The sequence below is a fragment of the Bos taurus genome, chromosome X (genome assembly GCF_002263795.3).
Source record: "Bos taurus isolate L1 Dominette 01449 registration number 42190680 breed Hereford chromosome X, ARS-UCD2.0, whole genome shotgun sequence".
In the NCBI taxonomy this organism is placed as follows: Eukaryota; Metazoa; Chordata; class Mammalia; order Artiodactyla; family Bovidae; genus Bos; species Bos taurus.
Window position 1 is genome coordinate 126,866,808 of NC_037357.1, and position 17,072 is coordinate 126,883,879.

Below are 17,072 nucleotides of genomic sequence, written 5' to 3' on the forward strand. Positions count from 1 at the left end.
GTGTGAGAACATCATACTTTAGTTTCTGAGAGGAGATGCATATATGAAATGATTGAAGAGGTTAAAGTTGTGTACAGTAAAGGACTATGTTAGATTCCTATCACTGCTGTAACAGATTACCACCAATGTAGTGACAACTTTACTTTTTTTTACAGGTCTGGAGCTCAGAAGTGGGTTGGTAGAGTTGCATTTCTTCTGGTGGCTCTAGGGGAAAATCTATTTCTTTGTCTTTTCCAGCGTCTAGAGACTGCCTGCTCATGGCCCTTTCCTCCATTTTTAAAGCCAGCCACGTGGCCTCTTCCAACCTCCCTCTCTCCCTTTCACTCTGACCTGTTTTATTGTTACATCTCCATCTCTGATTCTGACCCTCCTGCTTCCTCTTATGAAGACCCTGTAGTTACATTGGGCCTACCCAGATAACCCCAGATAGTCTTCCCATCTCAAAAGCCTTAATTTAAGCAGGCTTGCAAAGTCCCTTTTGCCATGGAAGGCAACATATTCATAGTTTCTGGGGACATGGACTTGGATGTCTTTGGGAAGCCATTATTCAGCCTACCACTTACTTGAAATGAATTAACAATGTGTAGGTCATTTCTCTGATAGGGTGAGCACAACATTGGTATTAAGTATGGTGTGATAAGGAGAACTGGAGGGTGCCCCTAAAGCAGGAGCCCATGTGGGATGGTGGGGAGAAGTCATCTCAGGGAAAGTAGTGAAGAGGCAATATGTACATAGTGGAGTTGTGGGGAGGGAAGCAGAGGTGCCATTGGCTATGGACTTGTCCAAGCTGAGGTAGAAACCACTGCTGCTACTGCTACTGCTAAGTCGCTTCGGTCGTGTCCGACTCTGTGCGACCCCAGAGACGGCAGCCCACCAGGCTTCCCCATTCCTGGGATTCTCCAGGCAAGAACACTGGAGTGGGTTGCCATTTCCTTCTCCAATGCATGGAGTGAAAATTGAAAGTGAAGTCGTCAGTCGTGTCCGACTCTAGCGACCCCATGGACTTCAGCCTACCAGGCTCCTCCATCCATGGGATTTTCCAAGCAAAAGTACTGGAGTGGGGTGCCATTGCCTTCTCCACAGGTTAGAATATGTAGGAAGAGCATAGATGGTTCCTGAATGAGGTGGAACCTGAGTGTCACATGGGAGGATTTATATTTGATCTGCAATGATGGAGGCTGTTTTAGCTGGCTAGCTACTGGAGACAATCTGCTGGGAGATAGCCTCCCTGAGTGTCCCCAATGAAATGTCCAGAGGCCAGGGACATGGGAGAAGCTGGGCTTATCAGGGATCTGTCAGGTAGGTCAGAAAGCTTGCGCTCTTTCTCACACTGCCATTTAAGAATTCCATCTTTGGGAATTCCTTGGCAGTCCAGTGATTAGGACTCTGTGCTTTCACTGCTGAGGGCCTGGGTTCAATCCCTGGTTGGGGAACTAAGATCCACAAGCCATGCAGTGTGGCCAAAAAAAAAAAAGGAATTTCATTTTTGATAAGGGAGGCTAACTTCCCTAGACTTTCTTGTGTAAGGCACCCAGGGCTCCTGAAGTCTTAAAACCATTACACTTTTATCGTGGGCTGCAGAAACTTTGGTAAAGGTTAATTAGGGCCATGTTTATCCTTACATGACACTTTTACATCTCCTAAAGCTTTATCAACACCAATATTCGTTACTTATTGATCCTTTTTTATTTTTCTTCTGGTCTATGGCTCCGTTCCAAGAAAGGATGGAGCTATAGTGGAGATCACGTGACAGCTTGTATTTAGGCACGCTCAGAATGGGCAAAGGCGACCCTTTTTGCAACGGTAGAGACCTTTCCTCTTAGATGCAAAATCTAGGGTATTTTGGAAATGTTGGGGATTAAAACTAAACGATTTCTGAGATCCTTTTCTTTAACCACTCCAGTAATGATAAAAGATATGTTTTGAAACTGTGATGTTCTCCTATTTCTCAGGCTTTTTGTGGAAGGACTGCCAGGAACACAGATGGTTTCCTTAATTTTGTTGCTGAATCAGGTCACCTGTAACCTGAGAGGCAGTCTTATTGTCATCTTTAGATCTGGTAGGATGGCCTGACAACTTTGCAAGGCAGATGGTTGGGCCAGGCGTGGCCAGAAGTGCCCTGTGTTCTCTGCCTTCCCCAGCTGTCCCCTTCTGGTGTGTTTGTGTTCTCCCCAGCTGGTGCCTGGCCTGGACATTCTTCTACTGAGTGTGTGATGGGCATCCACTGGATGAGGCCTCCCGTCGGTTCTTGCTCTGCTTTTCTTCTTTCAGTGCTGTTCAGAGCATCATTCAGAGTTGGAAAGCTACTTCCATCTGCTCCCCCATCTTTTCTCTAACATTTTCTTGGCCTCTCTGATGGTTTCTATGGTAGCATATTTTAATTGGAGGGTCACCATGGCAGTTACACCTTGGGATTTCTTTCTGTGCTATCATTTCAGGAGAAGGTCTTACTTATTGCTATGAAAACAGTGGGGATAATGTGAACAAATACCCTAGTGGAAGGAAGGCCTACATGATATATTTCAGCATTTGGGCCTTCAATTTGTATTTTTGTTAAAGTAATGCTGTGTTCAAAGTTGAAAGAGCCAACAATTGCAAAAAGTCTATAATGAAAAAATCCAGTAATCTTCACCTTCTCTCTACCACCCTCAACTCTTATAGCTGTTTCTCTTGATATTTACCTTCATGTATCTAAATAATATTCTTATATTGCTCTTTCAGGAATTTCCAGACTTCCCCCTATGTTGGAGGAATATTTAAGACCCTTAGGCAGCCCTGTGCCCACTACATTTAGCTTTTGGAAATACCTCTTTGGGAAGTGTTTTCTGGCCTTGTGTTTGTCAGATTCATCCCAAGTAAGTAAGCAGTAAGGCAGGATTCGTATTCTTAGTTGGCTCATTTGACTCCATTCTCAGTGATTTATACCAGAACAGTCCTTGAATTCCAAGCATGCTAATAATAACTGAAAAAGCCACTCTTCCTGAGTGGAAAAACCCAGTACAGTAAGTAAGGGTGACTTGAAGCATCACATTACACTTACAAGAAGAAACCAGGGGAGTTTATTGCTGTAGTCTTCCTAAAGGGTTCAGATTGTCTTCAACTGAAGTGGAAATTGAAGCTGTGAATCAGTCTAGGACTTCTTATGAGTCTGTGGCAGGTAGTATAGTCTTATCTGCTCTTTTGTAGAAAATACCCAAAGGGCTGGGCATTTATTAACAGTTCAGCTTTCTGAACTGGAAGCTAATGCCCTCTCTCACCTCACTCCCATAATACTTAATCTAGCTGTAATTAGCTGACCCAGGAAGATAGGAAAGACATGCCAAGGCCAAGAGCACTTCAGAACTGAGCACTTCGTCTGCCAAGGCAGGTAGTCAGGTTTTCTTCTCCACCCCTTCCCCGCAATGACTCTTACAGTATACTGGGGCCACAGGGTTCAGGTGGCTCAGAAAGTCCTGGGACATTGATAAGATCAGACAGGTTCTTGGAAAATTCCAGTTGTCAAGGTTTCCTGTAGAGCACTAGGTGGTATAGAAAAAAAACAAGGACAGAAAGGTTTTATGAGAGGAAACTTGAGCAATTCCATTAGAACAGGTTAAATCACCCAACTATAGTCTCTTTTAACAACTTTTAAAAGGTGAAGTAAAACCATGAGATTGTAGTGAACAGAACTGAGAAAATAGACCAATGACGAACCAGAACAGGCTTTTCATAAAAATCACGTGTTTCTGCATTTCTGTGAATTAATCCTAAAGATAAATCTGAAATTATTTGTTCTGAGTTCATTCAGTCCTCTGTGCATCCATTCAGTGCACACCAGCTGCCAGCTCCATGTGTGCTAGGGGCTGGGAATGCAATGGTAAAAGCAAAAAGCAGCCCAGCTCTTAGAGATTCACAGTCTAGCACACAAAGCACTCTTCACACAAACTGAAGGGGACACGGTGACCGGGAACATGTTGCTAGAGGACCCCAACTAGGCTGTGACGCCTGGGAGGATCAGCTCCCGGGAAGCTCATATTGAACTAAGACCTTAAAGTTAAGGATGGATTAATTTAGGAAAAGAAAGTAGGAGAGTGAGAGATGTTCAAAGTCCTCCTGGTGGCAGGAAAGAAGATGCACTTGAACTGAAGGAGGGCTTGGTGACCAGCTCAGGGTGGGAGGGTAAAGTCATGGGAAGTGAGGCTGAAGGGCTCGGCTGGGCCACTACCACGTAGTCAAGGATTTCAAGCAGGAGAAATCCCATGACCACTCTGCCTGCAGTGTGCAGGATAGAGGGGGGGGAGGGGGTGTAAATGTGGGGTGTGGCTAGTTGGTGAGCTCTGGCCGCAGCCTGGGTGAAAGGCTATGGTAATGGGTGTAGTAGGAACTATAGATGGATGCAGGAAGTCTGGAGTGGCTAAGTGGATAGGACTCGATACGTTGGGTGTGAGGGATGAAGGAGAGGGAGATCCAGGGTGATGCTTAAGTTTCTGAGCTATGGGATATGCTAGAATAGATGATATATATTTTTAATAAAAGGAATCCTTCTAGAAGACTTCCCTGGAAGTCTAGTGGTTAAACACTCTGTGCTTCCACTACAGGAGACATGGGTTTGATTCCTGGTTGGGGATCTAAGATCCTGCATGCCGCAGCGCGGGCCAAAAAAAAAAAAAAAATCCTTCTAAAGATTTTCTGTGGATAAGTACAGTCGGCCCTCCATGTCCATGGGTTTGGCATCTGCAGATACCAATAGCTGACTGTATTAATGCCATTTGCTTTTAGAAAATCTTTAGGAAATGGAGTGGGCAGCAGGAGAGGGTTATTATTATGAGGGACATGAAGACCAACGTGGAAGGTCCCAGAAGGCCAGAACTTGAAGTGTGAACATTGACCAAAACTGAGTTTGAATAATGACAGGAGGGAGGTCATGAAGATGCTCCCAATAAATTTTGTACCTGTGATTTGAATGAAAGATGAGAAGCAGAGACGAAAAGGCAGCATAACCGTGTTTGTATAGGAAAATTGGAAGAAACGATCGAATTTTATTTTTTAGGGAACATCCTTACTCGGTGAGCATCCCCTAAAAATAAAGCTTGAAATTTGGAAAATAATGTATTTGCAAGATCCAAAACTGGGCTTGTTTTGTTTTCTAAGGTGATTGATATGCCGGAGCACAACCCTGGCAATTTGGGAGGAACGATGAGGCTGGGAATAAGAAGAACTGTTTTCAAAACTGAAAATTCAATATTAAGTAAGTTTCTCAGATTATTTGTTTTCTAACTTGGCAGGCATCATTTGCACGGCTGTGCTGGGCCACAGCCCTCCTGGAGCTCTCCCGTTCCACCCCCTCATCCCTTCCCTGCCTCTGGCCTCCCCGCTTCTGCATCCCCATCCCTCTCCCTGGAAGGGTGGGTAGAGCACACGTGCCCGCCCCTTCTATTTCCTCTCCCCCACACCCTGGCCAGTGGGCTGCTTGTGTTTACCCACGCTCCTGGAGATGACCCTGCACCGGGGCGGTCCTGATTCCAGCTCAGTTCTGGTGAATCCACTGTTCTCTCCACTGCATGGAAACGGGCTCCCTGTTTAACTGTTTCATGTCTGACTGCTTTGAGCCACTAATTTCCGAACTTCTTGAGAAGGGGCAGTTATGTCTCAGAAGTCTGTTTCTCTGTTCCCTGAGTGGCTCCAGCATGGGACGAGGAAAATATGATGTGCCTCAGCATCTGATAGTTGCTGATCTTCTATTCCCGATAAGGTTATTCAAATTTCTGTGGAACTTTTCCCTGTAAATGAAAATGATTTGAGAATAACTTGATGTAACCCCAAGCTCTTGATTCAACTTGATAAATGTATCTCAGTGTCTACTCTGTACCATGTGCACTGTGCTCGATTATGGAGAATCGAGTGGTGGCCAGGACAGACCACCCCTGCTCGCCTTCCCCCCACACACCCCCACCACCCCTGGGCCAGATGCCGAGGCAGGAGCCCAGATATCTCGGGAATCCAGCATTGTTCCTGTGAAGTTATAAGAAAACCTTAGAAAAATGCCTTCTTCACCCGAAGCGTAATAAGACTAGAAATATGAGTTTCTCCTTTAAGGCTGATAAACAACTTCTAAGAAATATAAAGCTTCCTAGCAAGAAAGAAATTTTAAAAAGGACAAGTTTCAAAGTGTACACACTTCCCTTCTCTGTCTGGATGAGAAGCCAGTGTTGTAAGAAATTTTTCTCTTCATAGGTATTAGCAGCGATTCTTTGGCTTTTGGATGTTTCCAGATACTCTGAAACTCTGTTCAAATAGTAGTCTAAGAGGCAAAGATGGTTAGTGGGAAATTTCATCTTTTAAAGTTGTATCTGCTGTAAAAGATCAGTTATAATTGTACTAAGCTTTTTTCAAAAAGCATTGTGTTCAGTATACTTAAAATTTTTAGCTGTCTTGATGGAAATAAGACTGATTTAGGATTTGTTTTTCTTTACAGTAGACATAAAAATAGCATTGACGATTTTTATGAATCTTAAACACATCACCAAAACTTGTTGCTTAATTAACATCTTTTGCCTGCCTTGAAAAAATTTTAAAGAGCTTTATTAAGATATAATTTACATACCATACAGTTCATCTTTTAAAAGTGTACAAATCACTGTTTTTGTTTTTTTTTTAGTTGTATTCACAGAGTTAGGTAACCATCATTGCAGTCAAGTTTTGACCATTTTTATCACCTCAAAAAGAAACTTTGTTCCCTTTAGCTATCCCCACCCTTCCCCCTCTGGCCCTAAGCCTATTATGTTAGTCTGTTAACCATCTCTATAGATTTGCCTGTTCTGGATATTCCATATAAATGGAACGGGATTTCCTGACTTCTTTCATTTAGCATAATGTTGTAAGACACATGTACACTGCAGCGTGTGTCAGAACTCCATTCGTTTTTATGGGCGAATAATAGTCTGTTGTATGGATAGACCACATTTTGTTTATCCAGTCATCTGTTGATGGACATTTGGTTTGCTTTCAGGCCTGCCTTAAATTTCAATTATGCTTCATAGTTTGCAAAAGGCATGTGAGTATATGAACTTGTGGTCCCCAGGAGACATACCGTTTTGCCTTCCCACCTGTGTGAGGTTTTCCACAGGTCTCCAGAAAGGTTGTGTTGGAGATATGACCATGGCTCTGTTGATTGTCATAAAAATATAAAAATAAATATCACCATAGTGTTTTTTCCCCTATTGGCATTTTCTTTTGTAGGGGTTGTTTTTTTTAAACCAAGCTGGCATATTTCTTTTCAAGGACTTTTTTCCCCTCTGCTGCTGCTAAGTCACTTCAGTCGTGGCCGACTCTGTGCGACCCCATAGACGGCAGCCCACCAGAGTCGCCCGTCCCTGGGATTCTCCAGGCAAGAGCACTGGAGTGGGTTGCCATTTCCTTCTCCAATGCATGAAAGTGAAAGTGAAAGTGAAGTCGTGTCCAACTCTTCGTGACCCCATCCATGGACTGCAGCCTCCCAGGCTCCTCCATCCCTGGGATTCTCCAGGCAAGAGTCCTGGAGTGGGGTGCCATTGCCTTCTCCTTTCCCCTCTAGTCAGCTCATTTGTTTGTAGGCTTTTGTTTTCCCTAATTAACACATTTCTGTAAGAATGGTATGAACAGGACTTCCTTGGTGGCTCAATAGTGAAGAATTCACCTGCCAATGCAGGGGACACGAGTTGGATCCCTGGTCTGGGAAGACCCTGCCTGCTGTGGAGCAGCTAGGCCCGTGTGTCACAACTTCTGAGCCTGTGCTCTAGAGCCTGGGAGCTGCAACTGCTGAGCCCATGCGCCACAACTACTGAAGCCCACGCCCCTGGAGCTTGTGCTCTGTAACAGGAGAAGTCACCGCAATGAGAAGCCCATGCACCACAGCTAGAGGGCAGCCCCTCACTGCAACCAGAAAAGCCCGTACAGCAACCACGACCCAGCACAGCCAAAAATAAATAAAAAGAATACATTTGCTTATATTGCCTATGAGAATAATTTATGGTTTTGATGGAAAGCATTTTGATGCCAATCATTCATTTTTAAAATAAATACATTTATTTAGTTTTGGCTGTGCTACATGGTTTGTAGGACCTTAATTCCCTGACCAGGTATTGAATCTGGGCTCCTAGCAGTGGAAGCTCAGACTCCTAACCACCACACCACCAGGGAATTCCTGATGCTATTCATTCTTTATTTAAATTTGATTTATAGGCCAGTGATTGAAATGCTGTGGATTAAAGAAAAAAAAAAGAAATGCTGTGGATTAAATGGAAAAACAGAAAGGTAAAGTTTTTTTTAGTAAAAGAAGTAGGACTTCTTTTAGTCCTACTTAGGACATGTAAAAGAAGAAGTATTTGAAGTAAGACCGAAGCCTAACAATATCAGTAGACTGGATTCCTAATCCAGGGATGGTTGGGTTATTAAAGTGATTCTAATTTTTATTTTTAAAAAATTTGTTTGCCTGTTTAGTCTTCTTTCATTGCTGCACTCGGGCTTTCTTTAGTTGCAGCGAGCTGGAGCTAACTCTTTGTTGTGGTCCACAGGCTTCTCATTGCGATGGCTTCTCTTGTTGTGGAGCAAGGCTCCAGATGCACAGGTTTTGGTAGTTGCAGCTCCTAGGCTCATAGTTGTGGCTCACGGGCTTAGTTACTCCAAGACATGTGGAATCTTCCTGGACCAGAGATTGAACCTGTGTCCCCTCCATTGACAGGCAGATTCTTACCCACGGTGCCACCAGGGAAGTCTGATAATTCTCATTTTTATATTCATCAAGACCAATTCCTTGTTCTTCCTTAGTCACATGTTAGTTCCTTAAGCGTTGTGGAAACTGTGAACTTGATTTTTCTTTTTTAAAACCATTTTATTGAGGTATAATTGACATACAAAAAGCTGTACATATTTTATGTATGCACTTAATGAGTTGAACTTGAGTTTTCTAAAGTAGAGGTTATAGGAGTGAATTGATTTGGACAAATGTACTACTAATCATCATTTATTCTGTTTATAAGAAATGTATTCCCAGAGGATCACTCCTACCCTGTATTCTGTATATATGTGTTATCTTTGTCTGCAAAGGCTTTTTCTTATTAAGGGACTAATGACAGTGTGTAGGGAATTGCCCATTGCTGGTTCAAGGGTTTTTAGAAATAAGAGTTCCTGGAAATCTATCCTGAAGTCTCTACTTAAACATGGGAAGACAGAGTGATACCAGCCTGCAGTCTATTACTTAGAGGGTCTAAAGCAAGGGTTGTTAAACTTTTTCTGAAAAGGGCCAGATAGAAAATATTTTCAATTTGGAGCCATGTGGCCTTTGATGCAACTACTCAACTCTGTTGTACTGTGAAACCAGCCATAGGCAAATATGCAAATGAATGAGCTTGGCTGTATTCCAATGAACCTTTATTATGGGACCTGATATGTGAATTTCATGTAGTTTTCATGCATTATGAAATATTATTTTTCTTTTGGCTTTTTTCAACCATTTGCAAATGTAAAACCCATTCTTAGTTCAAGGGCTGAACAAAGTCAGGGGATTCCTGTTCTGCCTTGGGGTTTGCCATGGCTTACAGAAACCTGATCTAAACAAAAGAAGCACAGGCTAACTGAAGTGGGAGGCCTAGGCCTCAAGGCTGCTACCCTCCTCGGGAACATTCAAGGATAGCTCCCTGCTTGTCTGCTTGCCTGCCTACATATCCTATTTAGTGACAGAATAAGTCCAAGAGGGCTTTCTGAAGCCATTCGGTCCAGTCTTTGTATTGATCACCGGAGGAAGTAGAGGGCCCACAGGTGAAACAGCTCACTGTGGGTGGGTGGGGTGGAAGGCCCCGACCACTCTTCTCATACCGTTTCTAGTCTTCTACTGGAACACATGGCCCTGGCTCTACAACCCACCATTATGATCACTCTCCAAAAATGTAACTCTTTAAATACATATTTCAGGATTGTTACACTTGTCAGACACTTTAGATCTGTATATTTTATTTAAACATTTTAGATCTGTATATTATATTTTAACTGAGGTGTAAATTACACCTCACTTAGAAAAACCACACATATTTTATCTGGGAATGTCAATGGTAGGACTTGTCTGCTTATAGTGAAACATTACTTGGTTGATTAACTCATTAGATGACTTTTGAAAAGTAGGGGGATACAGTGCAGAGCAGTTAAGTGTTAAGTGGGGTGCTTTGAAGAGTGAGAAATGTAGAATGAGGTGTGGCTAGAGAGGGGTCAGGCTCAGGTAAGAGGAGAGCCGGGGAAAACACTCTCTGATATGAGAAGGTTTTAAGATTTCAGAAATAAACTTTATCATTTTGCTTGTGACTCTCAATTGAGTGTGAGAGCTGGGGACATAGTAAAGTACAAAGCAATTCAGACAGTGTTCAGAGCTCTTTCAGAGGACAGCTGACAACTTGTTGGACAGTGTCTCCAAAATATTATAGGCCCCTGGCTTAATTTTTTTGGTCAGGTCCCAGACCTGTTGCTAAGACATCCAGGAAAGGAAGCCTGTTTTGTCTATGTCAAGTGTGGTCTTTAAACCAAACTGCCACCCAGCAGAAAGAAAGAGTGGAGTCGCTCAGTCGTGTCCGACTCTTTGCGATCCCATGGACTCTAGCCTACCAGGCTTCTCTGTCCACGGGATTTTCCAGGCAATAGTACTGGAGTGGACTGCCATTTCCTTCTCCAGGGGATCTTCCCGACGCAGGGATCAAACCTGGGTCTCCCTCATTGTAGACAGACGCTTAACCTTCTGAGCCACCATGGGGGAAGCCACCCAGCAGAAGGTACTCATCATTTTGACCATTCACATAGGATGTTTAAATACTGCACAATCTGGTGTGGGTGTGCAGTGCTAGGGGTAAACCCAATTTAAAGCAGTCCCAAATGGTGTATGCAGTCCGTGTAACTCTGCCCTCCAAGACAGTACCCTGGCCTTTAGAATCAGGAATGCACAGGGCTGGAAGCAGGGAGGGTGCTGAGGAAGCTCTCTGGAGGCAGAGGAGGGAGAGAGCCAGCTATTGAGCACTGTGTGTGTGGGGCTGTGGAATTGTTAAAATCGAGTGGATGCTATTTTGCCCTCCAGAGGTGTCCAGTCCAGTGGTGGACACAGCACGACATAATGGAAGGAATTAGGAGCAGTGCAGTGCCTGCAACTGGAGACCAGATCCTGGTGGTTTCCCAGCAGAGTTCTAACATGACCCTCATCCTCAGGACAGACAACACGGGGACGATGCTGGCAGACGTCAGCTGGCAGAGGAGACTGGGGAGATCCCCCCAGAGTGACCCTAGCCACTAGCCAGTGCAGCAGAGTCTAGGCTGAAGAGGCCAGGGAAGCTGTCTGGATGCAGCAGGTGGAAACTGAATAGTTTAGGAAAAGATGTAATTCCTTCTGAGGACCTTGTCTGTGTTTCCTCATAATAAGGAGGACAACTTCACTGAAAGGCTTACTTCTCCTTTACTGTAACAGAAAGAGATTTTTGTTTTGAGAGAACATAGGCAAGAGGCCAGTTAGGAAGGTATTGAGTGAGTCCCTGTACTAAAGTGAAAGTGAAAGTGAAGTCACTCAGTCGTGTCCAACTCTTTGTGGCCCCATGGACAGTAGCTTGCACCAGGCTCCTCTGTCCATAGGATTTTCTAGGCAAGAGTACTGGAGTGGGTTGCCATTTCCTAAGGATCTGGGTAAAATTCATGGCATTGGAAATGCAGAGGTTCAATCTCAAACTGGAAAGAATTGAAAGAGATGGGGATAAGGGGAAGACATTTTCAGGCCAGAATAACTGCTTTAGCTTTCTTATCTCTTATCCCAGTGTTGACAGAGAAAAACAGCTTCCAGTTTGTGGTGTGATTAGATTGTTAGGAAGTTTGAGAAAAAACCACGCCACACAAAAAACCTTGGCTGGGTTAATGAAGTGATTTAAAAAACAGTTTGAAAGAAGTCACCAGTGATTTAGGGACCCAGAAAGGCTGTGCCGGGGTAACGTATTGTACTGAGACAGGAGTTTGAAAGGAGCATGGTGGGCTTTGGAAGAGGGGTGGGCCAGCCTCTCTGCCACCCCATGGATAGCACACACTAGGAGTCCCTTTTCTTTCTGGCTGCTTCTTGCCAGTTGCTGGGGCTTTCCCAGCGAAGTGTGTTTGTGGATAGGGGGGTTCACAGGGCTGGGACATAGCTCCGTTAATCTAAGGGATGAAAGCATTTATGTCTCCCTTACTGGCCCAGCTCTTTCCTGAGCAGCCCAGCCACAGTGGTTACAGTGGAGCACACCACTCCATCAGAGCACCCTCCAGCCCCAGCTCTCAGTCACTGGCTGTGGCTGCTTACCCTCAGTTCTACATGTAGAAAATCGACATCAGAAGAGCTGCTGCCTCGTGGGGGGCCTTGTGAGGGCTAACTCAGTTATGTCTGTGGGTCCTTAGAAGAGCGCCTGGCACAGGAAACACTATTCAAGTGTGGTGTTAGGATCGTGAATGGGGAGAGATTATTGTATTGACCTATGATTCTCTCAGAGCTCGGGGTAAACTTCAGTGAGTGCCTTGCGTTAAGAATGGACTCCCACGGGGATGGTGGGAGGGAAGGAGAGGCCAGCCGAGGAGTTGTGGGTAGGCAGCCCCTTCATCTTGTGGGTTCTCTCCAGCCCCCCTGTTCTGGTTTCCTGGCTCCCAACCTGCTATTATGGTCTAGCAGAAGAATGCAGAAAATCTAAGAAAGAGTTTTGAAAATATTAAACTAGAAAATTTGCATTTTCATAATAGAAAACTGAGATAAAAGCAGATAATGAAAAATAAAATTAGATGTTTTCTAAAAATTAAAGGGCTGATTTGCTAAAATCCAAAAGTTAAAAGTGGAGGAGAAAGATAGCAGCTGGCCCAGACTGTGCACTTTCTAAGCACTAATCACTGGGACACGATGGGCATCTTTTTCAGTTATCCCTTTCGATACCCCTGGGATCTAGCAGCATTCTGCACAAGAGAACAGCATGGCACCACGGTGAAGTCACCTGTTAGAAAGTGACTGAGCTGATTTAAGAACCTGAACTCTTGACCACTTCAGTTTGCCAAATGGATAGACCTTAATCAAAGAGGGGATGGAAACCCCTGAACAGCTCCCAGAGCTGAGCCTCCTCATGTCCAGAGCCCCGAAATGGGCTTCCAGGTTTCATGGGGAGCGTCTTATGGAGGAGAGCTGGAGGTTCAAGGAGTGAAGAACCCACCCCTGGCTTCTGAAAGCCCATAGAAACCAGGTGGTTGGCTTGAGAGGGAGGCTGAATCAACCTTGGATTGAGCAGCTGGGCCAGTAGGTCCAGGTAGGGAATGTGAATGAGTCACATGGCCAAATGTAGGAAATGCCATGGCTTAAGCTCAACAATCATGGCAACCCACTCCAGTACTCTTGCCTGGAAAATCCATGGATGGAGGAGCCTGGTAGGCTGCAGTCCATGGGGTCGCTAAGAGTTGGACATGACTGAGCAACTTCACTTTGACTCTTCACTTTCATGCATTGGAGGAGGAAATGGCAACCCACTCCAGTGTTCTTGCCTGGAAAATCCCAGGGACAGCGGGGCCTGGTGGGCTGCCGTCTCTGGGGTCGCAGAGAGTCGGACACGACTGAAGTGATTTAGCCGCAGCAGCAGCAGCAGCAGCAAGCCCAACAATCAGTGGCTGTTACAGTGGGCCTCAGAGTAGGAGAGGCCATAGGGAGTGGTCAGGCCTGGGACAGGTTGACAAGCACTTGACCCATCAAAAGCGTAACTGCTACAGCTGATAGTCACATGAAGAGCTGTGGATTCACTGTTGCCAGCCTTCTGAATTTTTAAGAGAATCTGGAAATCCAGAGTTTTATGAGAAATCTTCCTGATTTTTAAATGTTGGCAACTTATTTAAGAAATAAAAACACTATGTATTTGCCAACAATGTGCAAGCCAAATATACCAAAAATCTGTACTCTGGGCAGCCTCTTGGGGTCTCTGAATTAGACAAACAGTGGCAAATTCTTGCATAGACATAGAGAGCTCTAGCTCCTATAATGTCTAATTAGTACAGGACAAGGTTCTGGGAAGTCTTAAAAATGAGTCAAGACACCAAACCAGTCCATTCTGAAGGAGATCAGCCCTGGGATTTCTTTGGAAGGAATGATGCTAAAGCTGAAACTCCAGTACTTTGGCCACCTCATGGGAAGAGTTGACTCACTGGAAAAGACTCTGATGCTGGGAGGGATTGGGGGCAGGAGGAGAAGGGGACGACAGAGGATGAGATGGCTGGATGGCATCACTGACTCGATGGACGTGAGTCTGAGTGAACTCCAGGAGTTGGTGATGGACAGGGAGGCCTGGTGTGCTGCGATTCATGGGGTCACAAAGAGTCGGACATGACTGAGCAACTGATCTGATCTGATCTGACAGCAGTTGAGAGATGTTTGTGCAAAAGCATGGCAGATCTACCGAGAGAGAGGTAATGAAGCTCATCAGGTAGTGATTTTAGCTTTTGCGCACTATGAGTGCAAAGCAAGGAGATCAAACCAGTTAATCCTAAAAGAAATCAACCCTGAATATTCATTGGAAGGACTGATGCTGAAGCTGAAGCTCCAATACTTTGGCCACCTGATGGAAAGAGCTGATTCGTTGGAAAAGACCCGGATGCTGGAAAAGATTGAAGGCAGGAGGAGAAGGGGGTGACAGAGGATGAGATGGTTGGATGGCACCACCGACTCAGTGGACATGAGTTTGAGCAAACTCCGGGAGATGGTGAAGAACAGGGAAGCCTGGCGTGCTGCAGTCCATGGCGTCGCAAAGTGTCAGACATGACTGAGCAGCTGAACAACAACACGCTAGGGGTGATTTCTTTCAGCCCTCTGAAAATAGGGAGTGTGTAGGCCAGGTGAAAGGTAAGGATCAGGAGGAATAGAAAGGGAGCATACAACTGACAGACTGACAGCTTCCTGGGGTAGTGAAGGTGGGAGAGGAAGGGAGGGCGTAAGTTCGGGCACTTGTCCCCAGTGGCGGATGCAGATCAGGTAGGCGGGGCAAAGGGAGTCCAGAGAGGAGCAGAGGTCACAGATGGGGGATGGGGGCATTACTCGGGTCCCCGCTGAGGACAGATCTGCTCTTTAGTAAAATGACAGAAATGAAAGCTGGGTTGCAAAGGGTCGGGATGAGAGGTTTGGATAAAGGATGTCTCAGAAGTGGAAATGGTGGGGGCTAGAATGAGGATGTATACCTTTTACTGTAAAAATATTAATTGTAGTACAATACACATAACAGAAAACTTGCTGTATTAGCTGTTTCTATGTGTACAACCCAGTATAGTCACACTGGTGTGCAACCCATCTGCAGAACTTTTTCATCTTGCAAAACTAAAACTTTTTACCCATTAAACAACTCCTGATTCCTCTTACCCCCAACCCCTGCAACCACCGTTCTGCTTTCTCTCTCTGACAATTGTACGACTCTGTGTGCCTTGTAGACATGGAGTCATCTAGCATTTGCTTTTTGTGGCTGACTTATGTCACTTAGCTTTAAGTCCTCAGGGTTCATCCATATGGTAGCGTGTTGTCAGGATTTCCTTCCTTTTTAAGGTTGCATAATATTCCATTCTATATATACCATTTTTGTTTATCCATTTGTTTGTCCATGGACATTTGGATTGTTCCCACCTTTCAGCTTGTACAGCTTTTGGAAGGGGGGACGTTTTTGCTCTGAAAAGGAAAGAGAAAGTTCAGCTTCAGATGCTAGGATTACTAACAGGAGGGTGGGGATTGGCAGGACTGTTAGTAGTTCTGATCTGATGTTTTATATACAAGCCAGAATCTACCCAGTAGTGAATTAGAGAAGGAGATGCTGTCATTTGGCAGTTTTTGTTTCTGATGATGCTGTTATATGCATTGTTGGGGGTCTTGCTGCCTACATTGAGAGTATTTGGTAGGTCCTAAGACTTTATCAGGTTTTTTTCTCTAAAATTTTGCTGCTACTTGCTTCTTTTTTTTTTTATTGGAGTATAGTTGCTTTAGTTTCTGCTATACAGCAAAGTGAATCAGCTATATGTATACATATATCCCCTCTTATTTGGATTTCCTTCCCCTTTTAGGTCACCACAGAGCACTGAGTAGATTTCCCTGTGCTATACCGTAGGTTCTCATTAGTTATTTTATACACAGTAGTGAATATATGTTAATCCCAATCTCCCAATTCATCCCACCTTCCCTTCCCCCCTTGGTATCCATACGTTTGTTTTCTACATCTGTGTCTCTATTTCTGCTTTGCAAATAAATTAATCTATACCATTTTTCTAGATTCCTGAGAGCCACCAAATCAGAATCAAATTTTAAGGTGTTTTGACCTAGTAACATTCTGAGCTGATTCACAATACACAGTTTCCTTTTTTATAGATATGACAATGGATTAATTTCATCAATTCGTTCTTAATAGATTTGTCAGTGATTAAGATTTCGAGTGCACAAAACAACATTTCCAAAGTTCTGAAAACATTCCATCAGGTACCATATACACCCTCCCATATATATGCTTCATTCATTAAACAAACAGTGTATCAAGTGCCTGCCTATGTGCTAGACACTAGTCTCAAGAATCGAGGGGATGGGTCCCTATATTGTCTGTTATCTTGTAGAACTTACGTTCTAGCTTCTATTCTTCCTGTTTAGATTTCATAGTCTAGAGATAACGATAGCAATCACATGGTTTACTTACTGCTTTAGGTACATCACATGTTTCGATTTATTCATTCCTCACAACAACGCCATGAAGTAAAGACTATCATTACCTCTATTTCATAGATGAGGAAGCTGAGGCAGAGAGGTGAAGTAATTTGCTCAAGGCACACATCCATTACAAGTACCATGGAATTTAAAGCCAGGCAGTCTGGCTCCAGAGTCACTATACACCCCCTCTTCCTATGACCTCTGCGATTTCATAGCAAACGAAAGTTTGCCTTAAGCCAGGCAGCAGGCACAAGCCACACAGGTTCAAAAGTTTGCACCATATCCTGCTAGTTGCAGTGACTCAAGTATAACTCCTCAGTATAATTCCTTATCTTTGGAGGGTTTTCCATTTTCTTCACCACCTGTTAGTATT

General features: G+C 44.2%; 1 protein-coding gene across 6 annotated transcripts in view; it reads left to right on the forward strand.

The window, feature by feature from the left end:
• CTPS2 (CTP synthase 2) overlaps positions 1-17,072 on the forward strand; it is a 113,323-nt gene that overhangs the window by 68,523 nt on the left and 27,728 nt on the right. For all 6 annotated transcript variants that reach the window (XM_024988274.2, XM_005228455.4, XM_015461787.3 and 3 more), the window contains one exon: positions 5,131-5,227. In XM_024988274.2, coding sequence (XP_024844042.1) covers positions 5,131-5,227 — 97 coding nt within the window. The remainder of the gene's footprint in view (positions 1-5,130; positions 5,228-17,072) is intronic.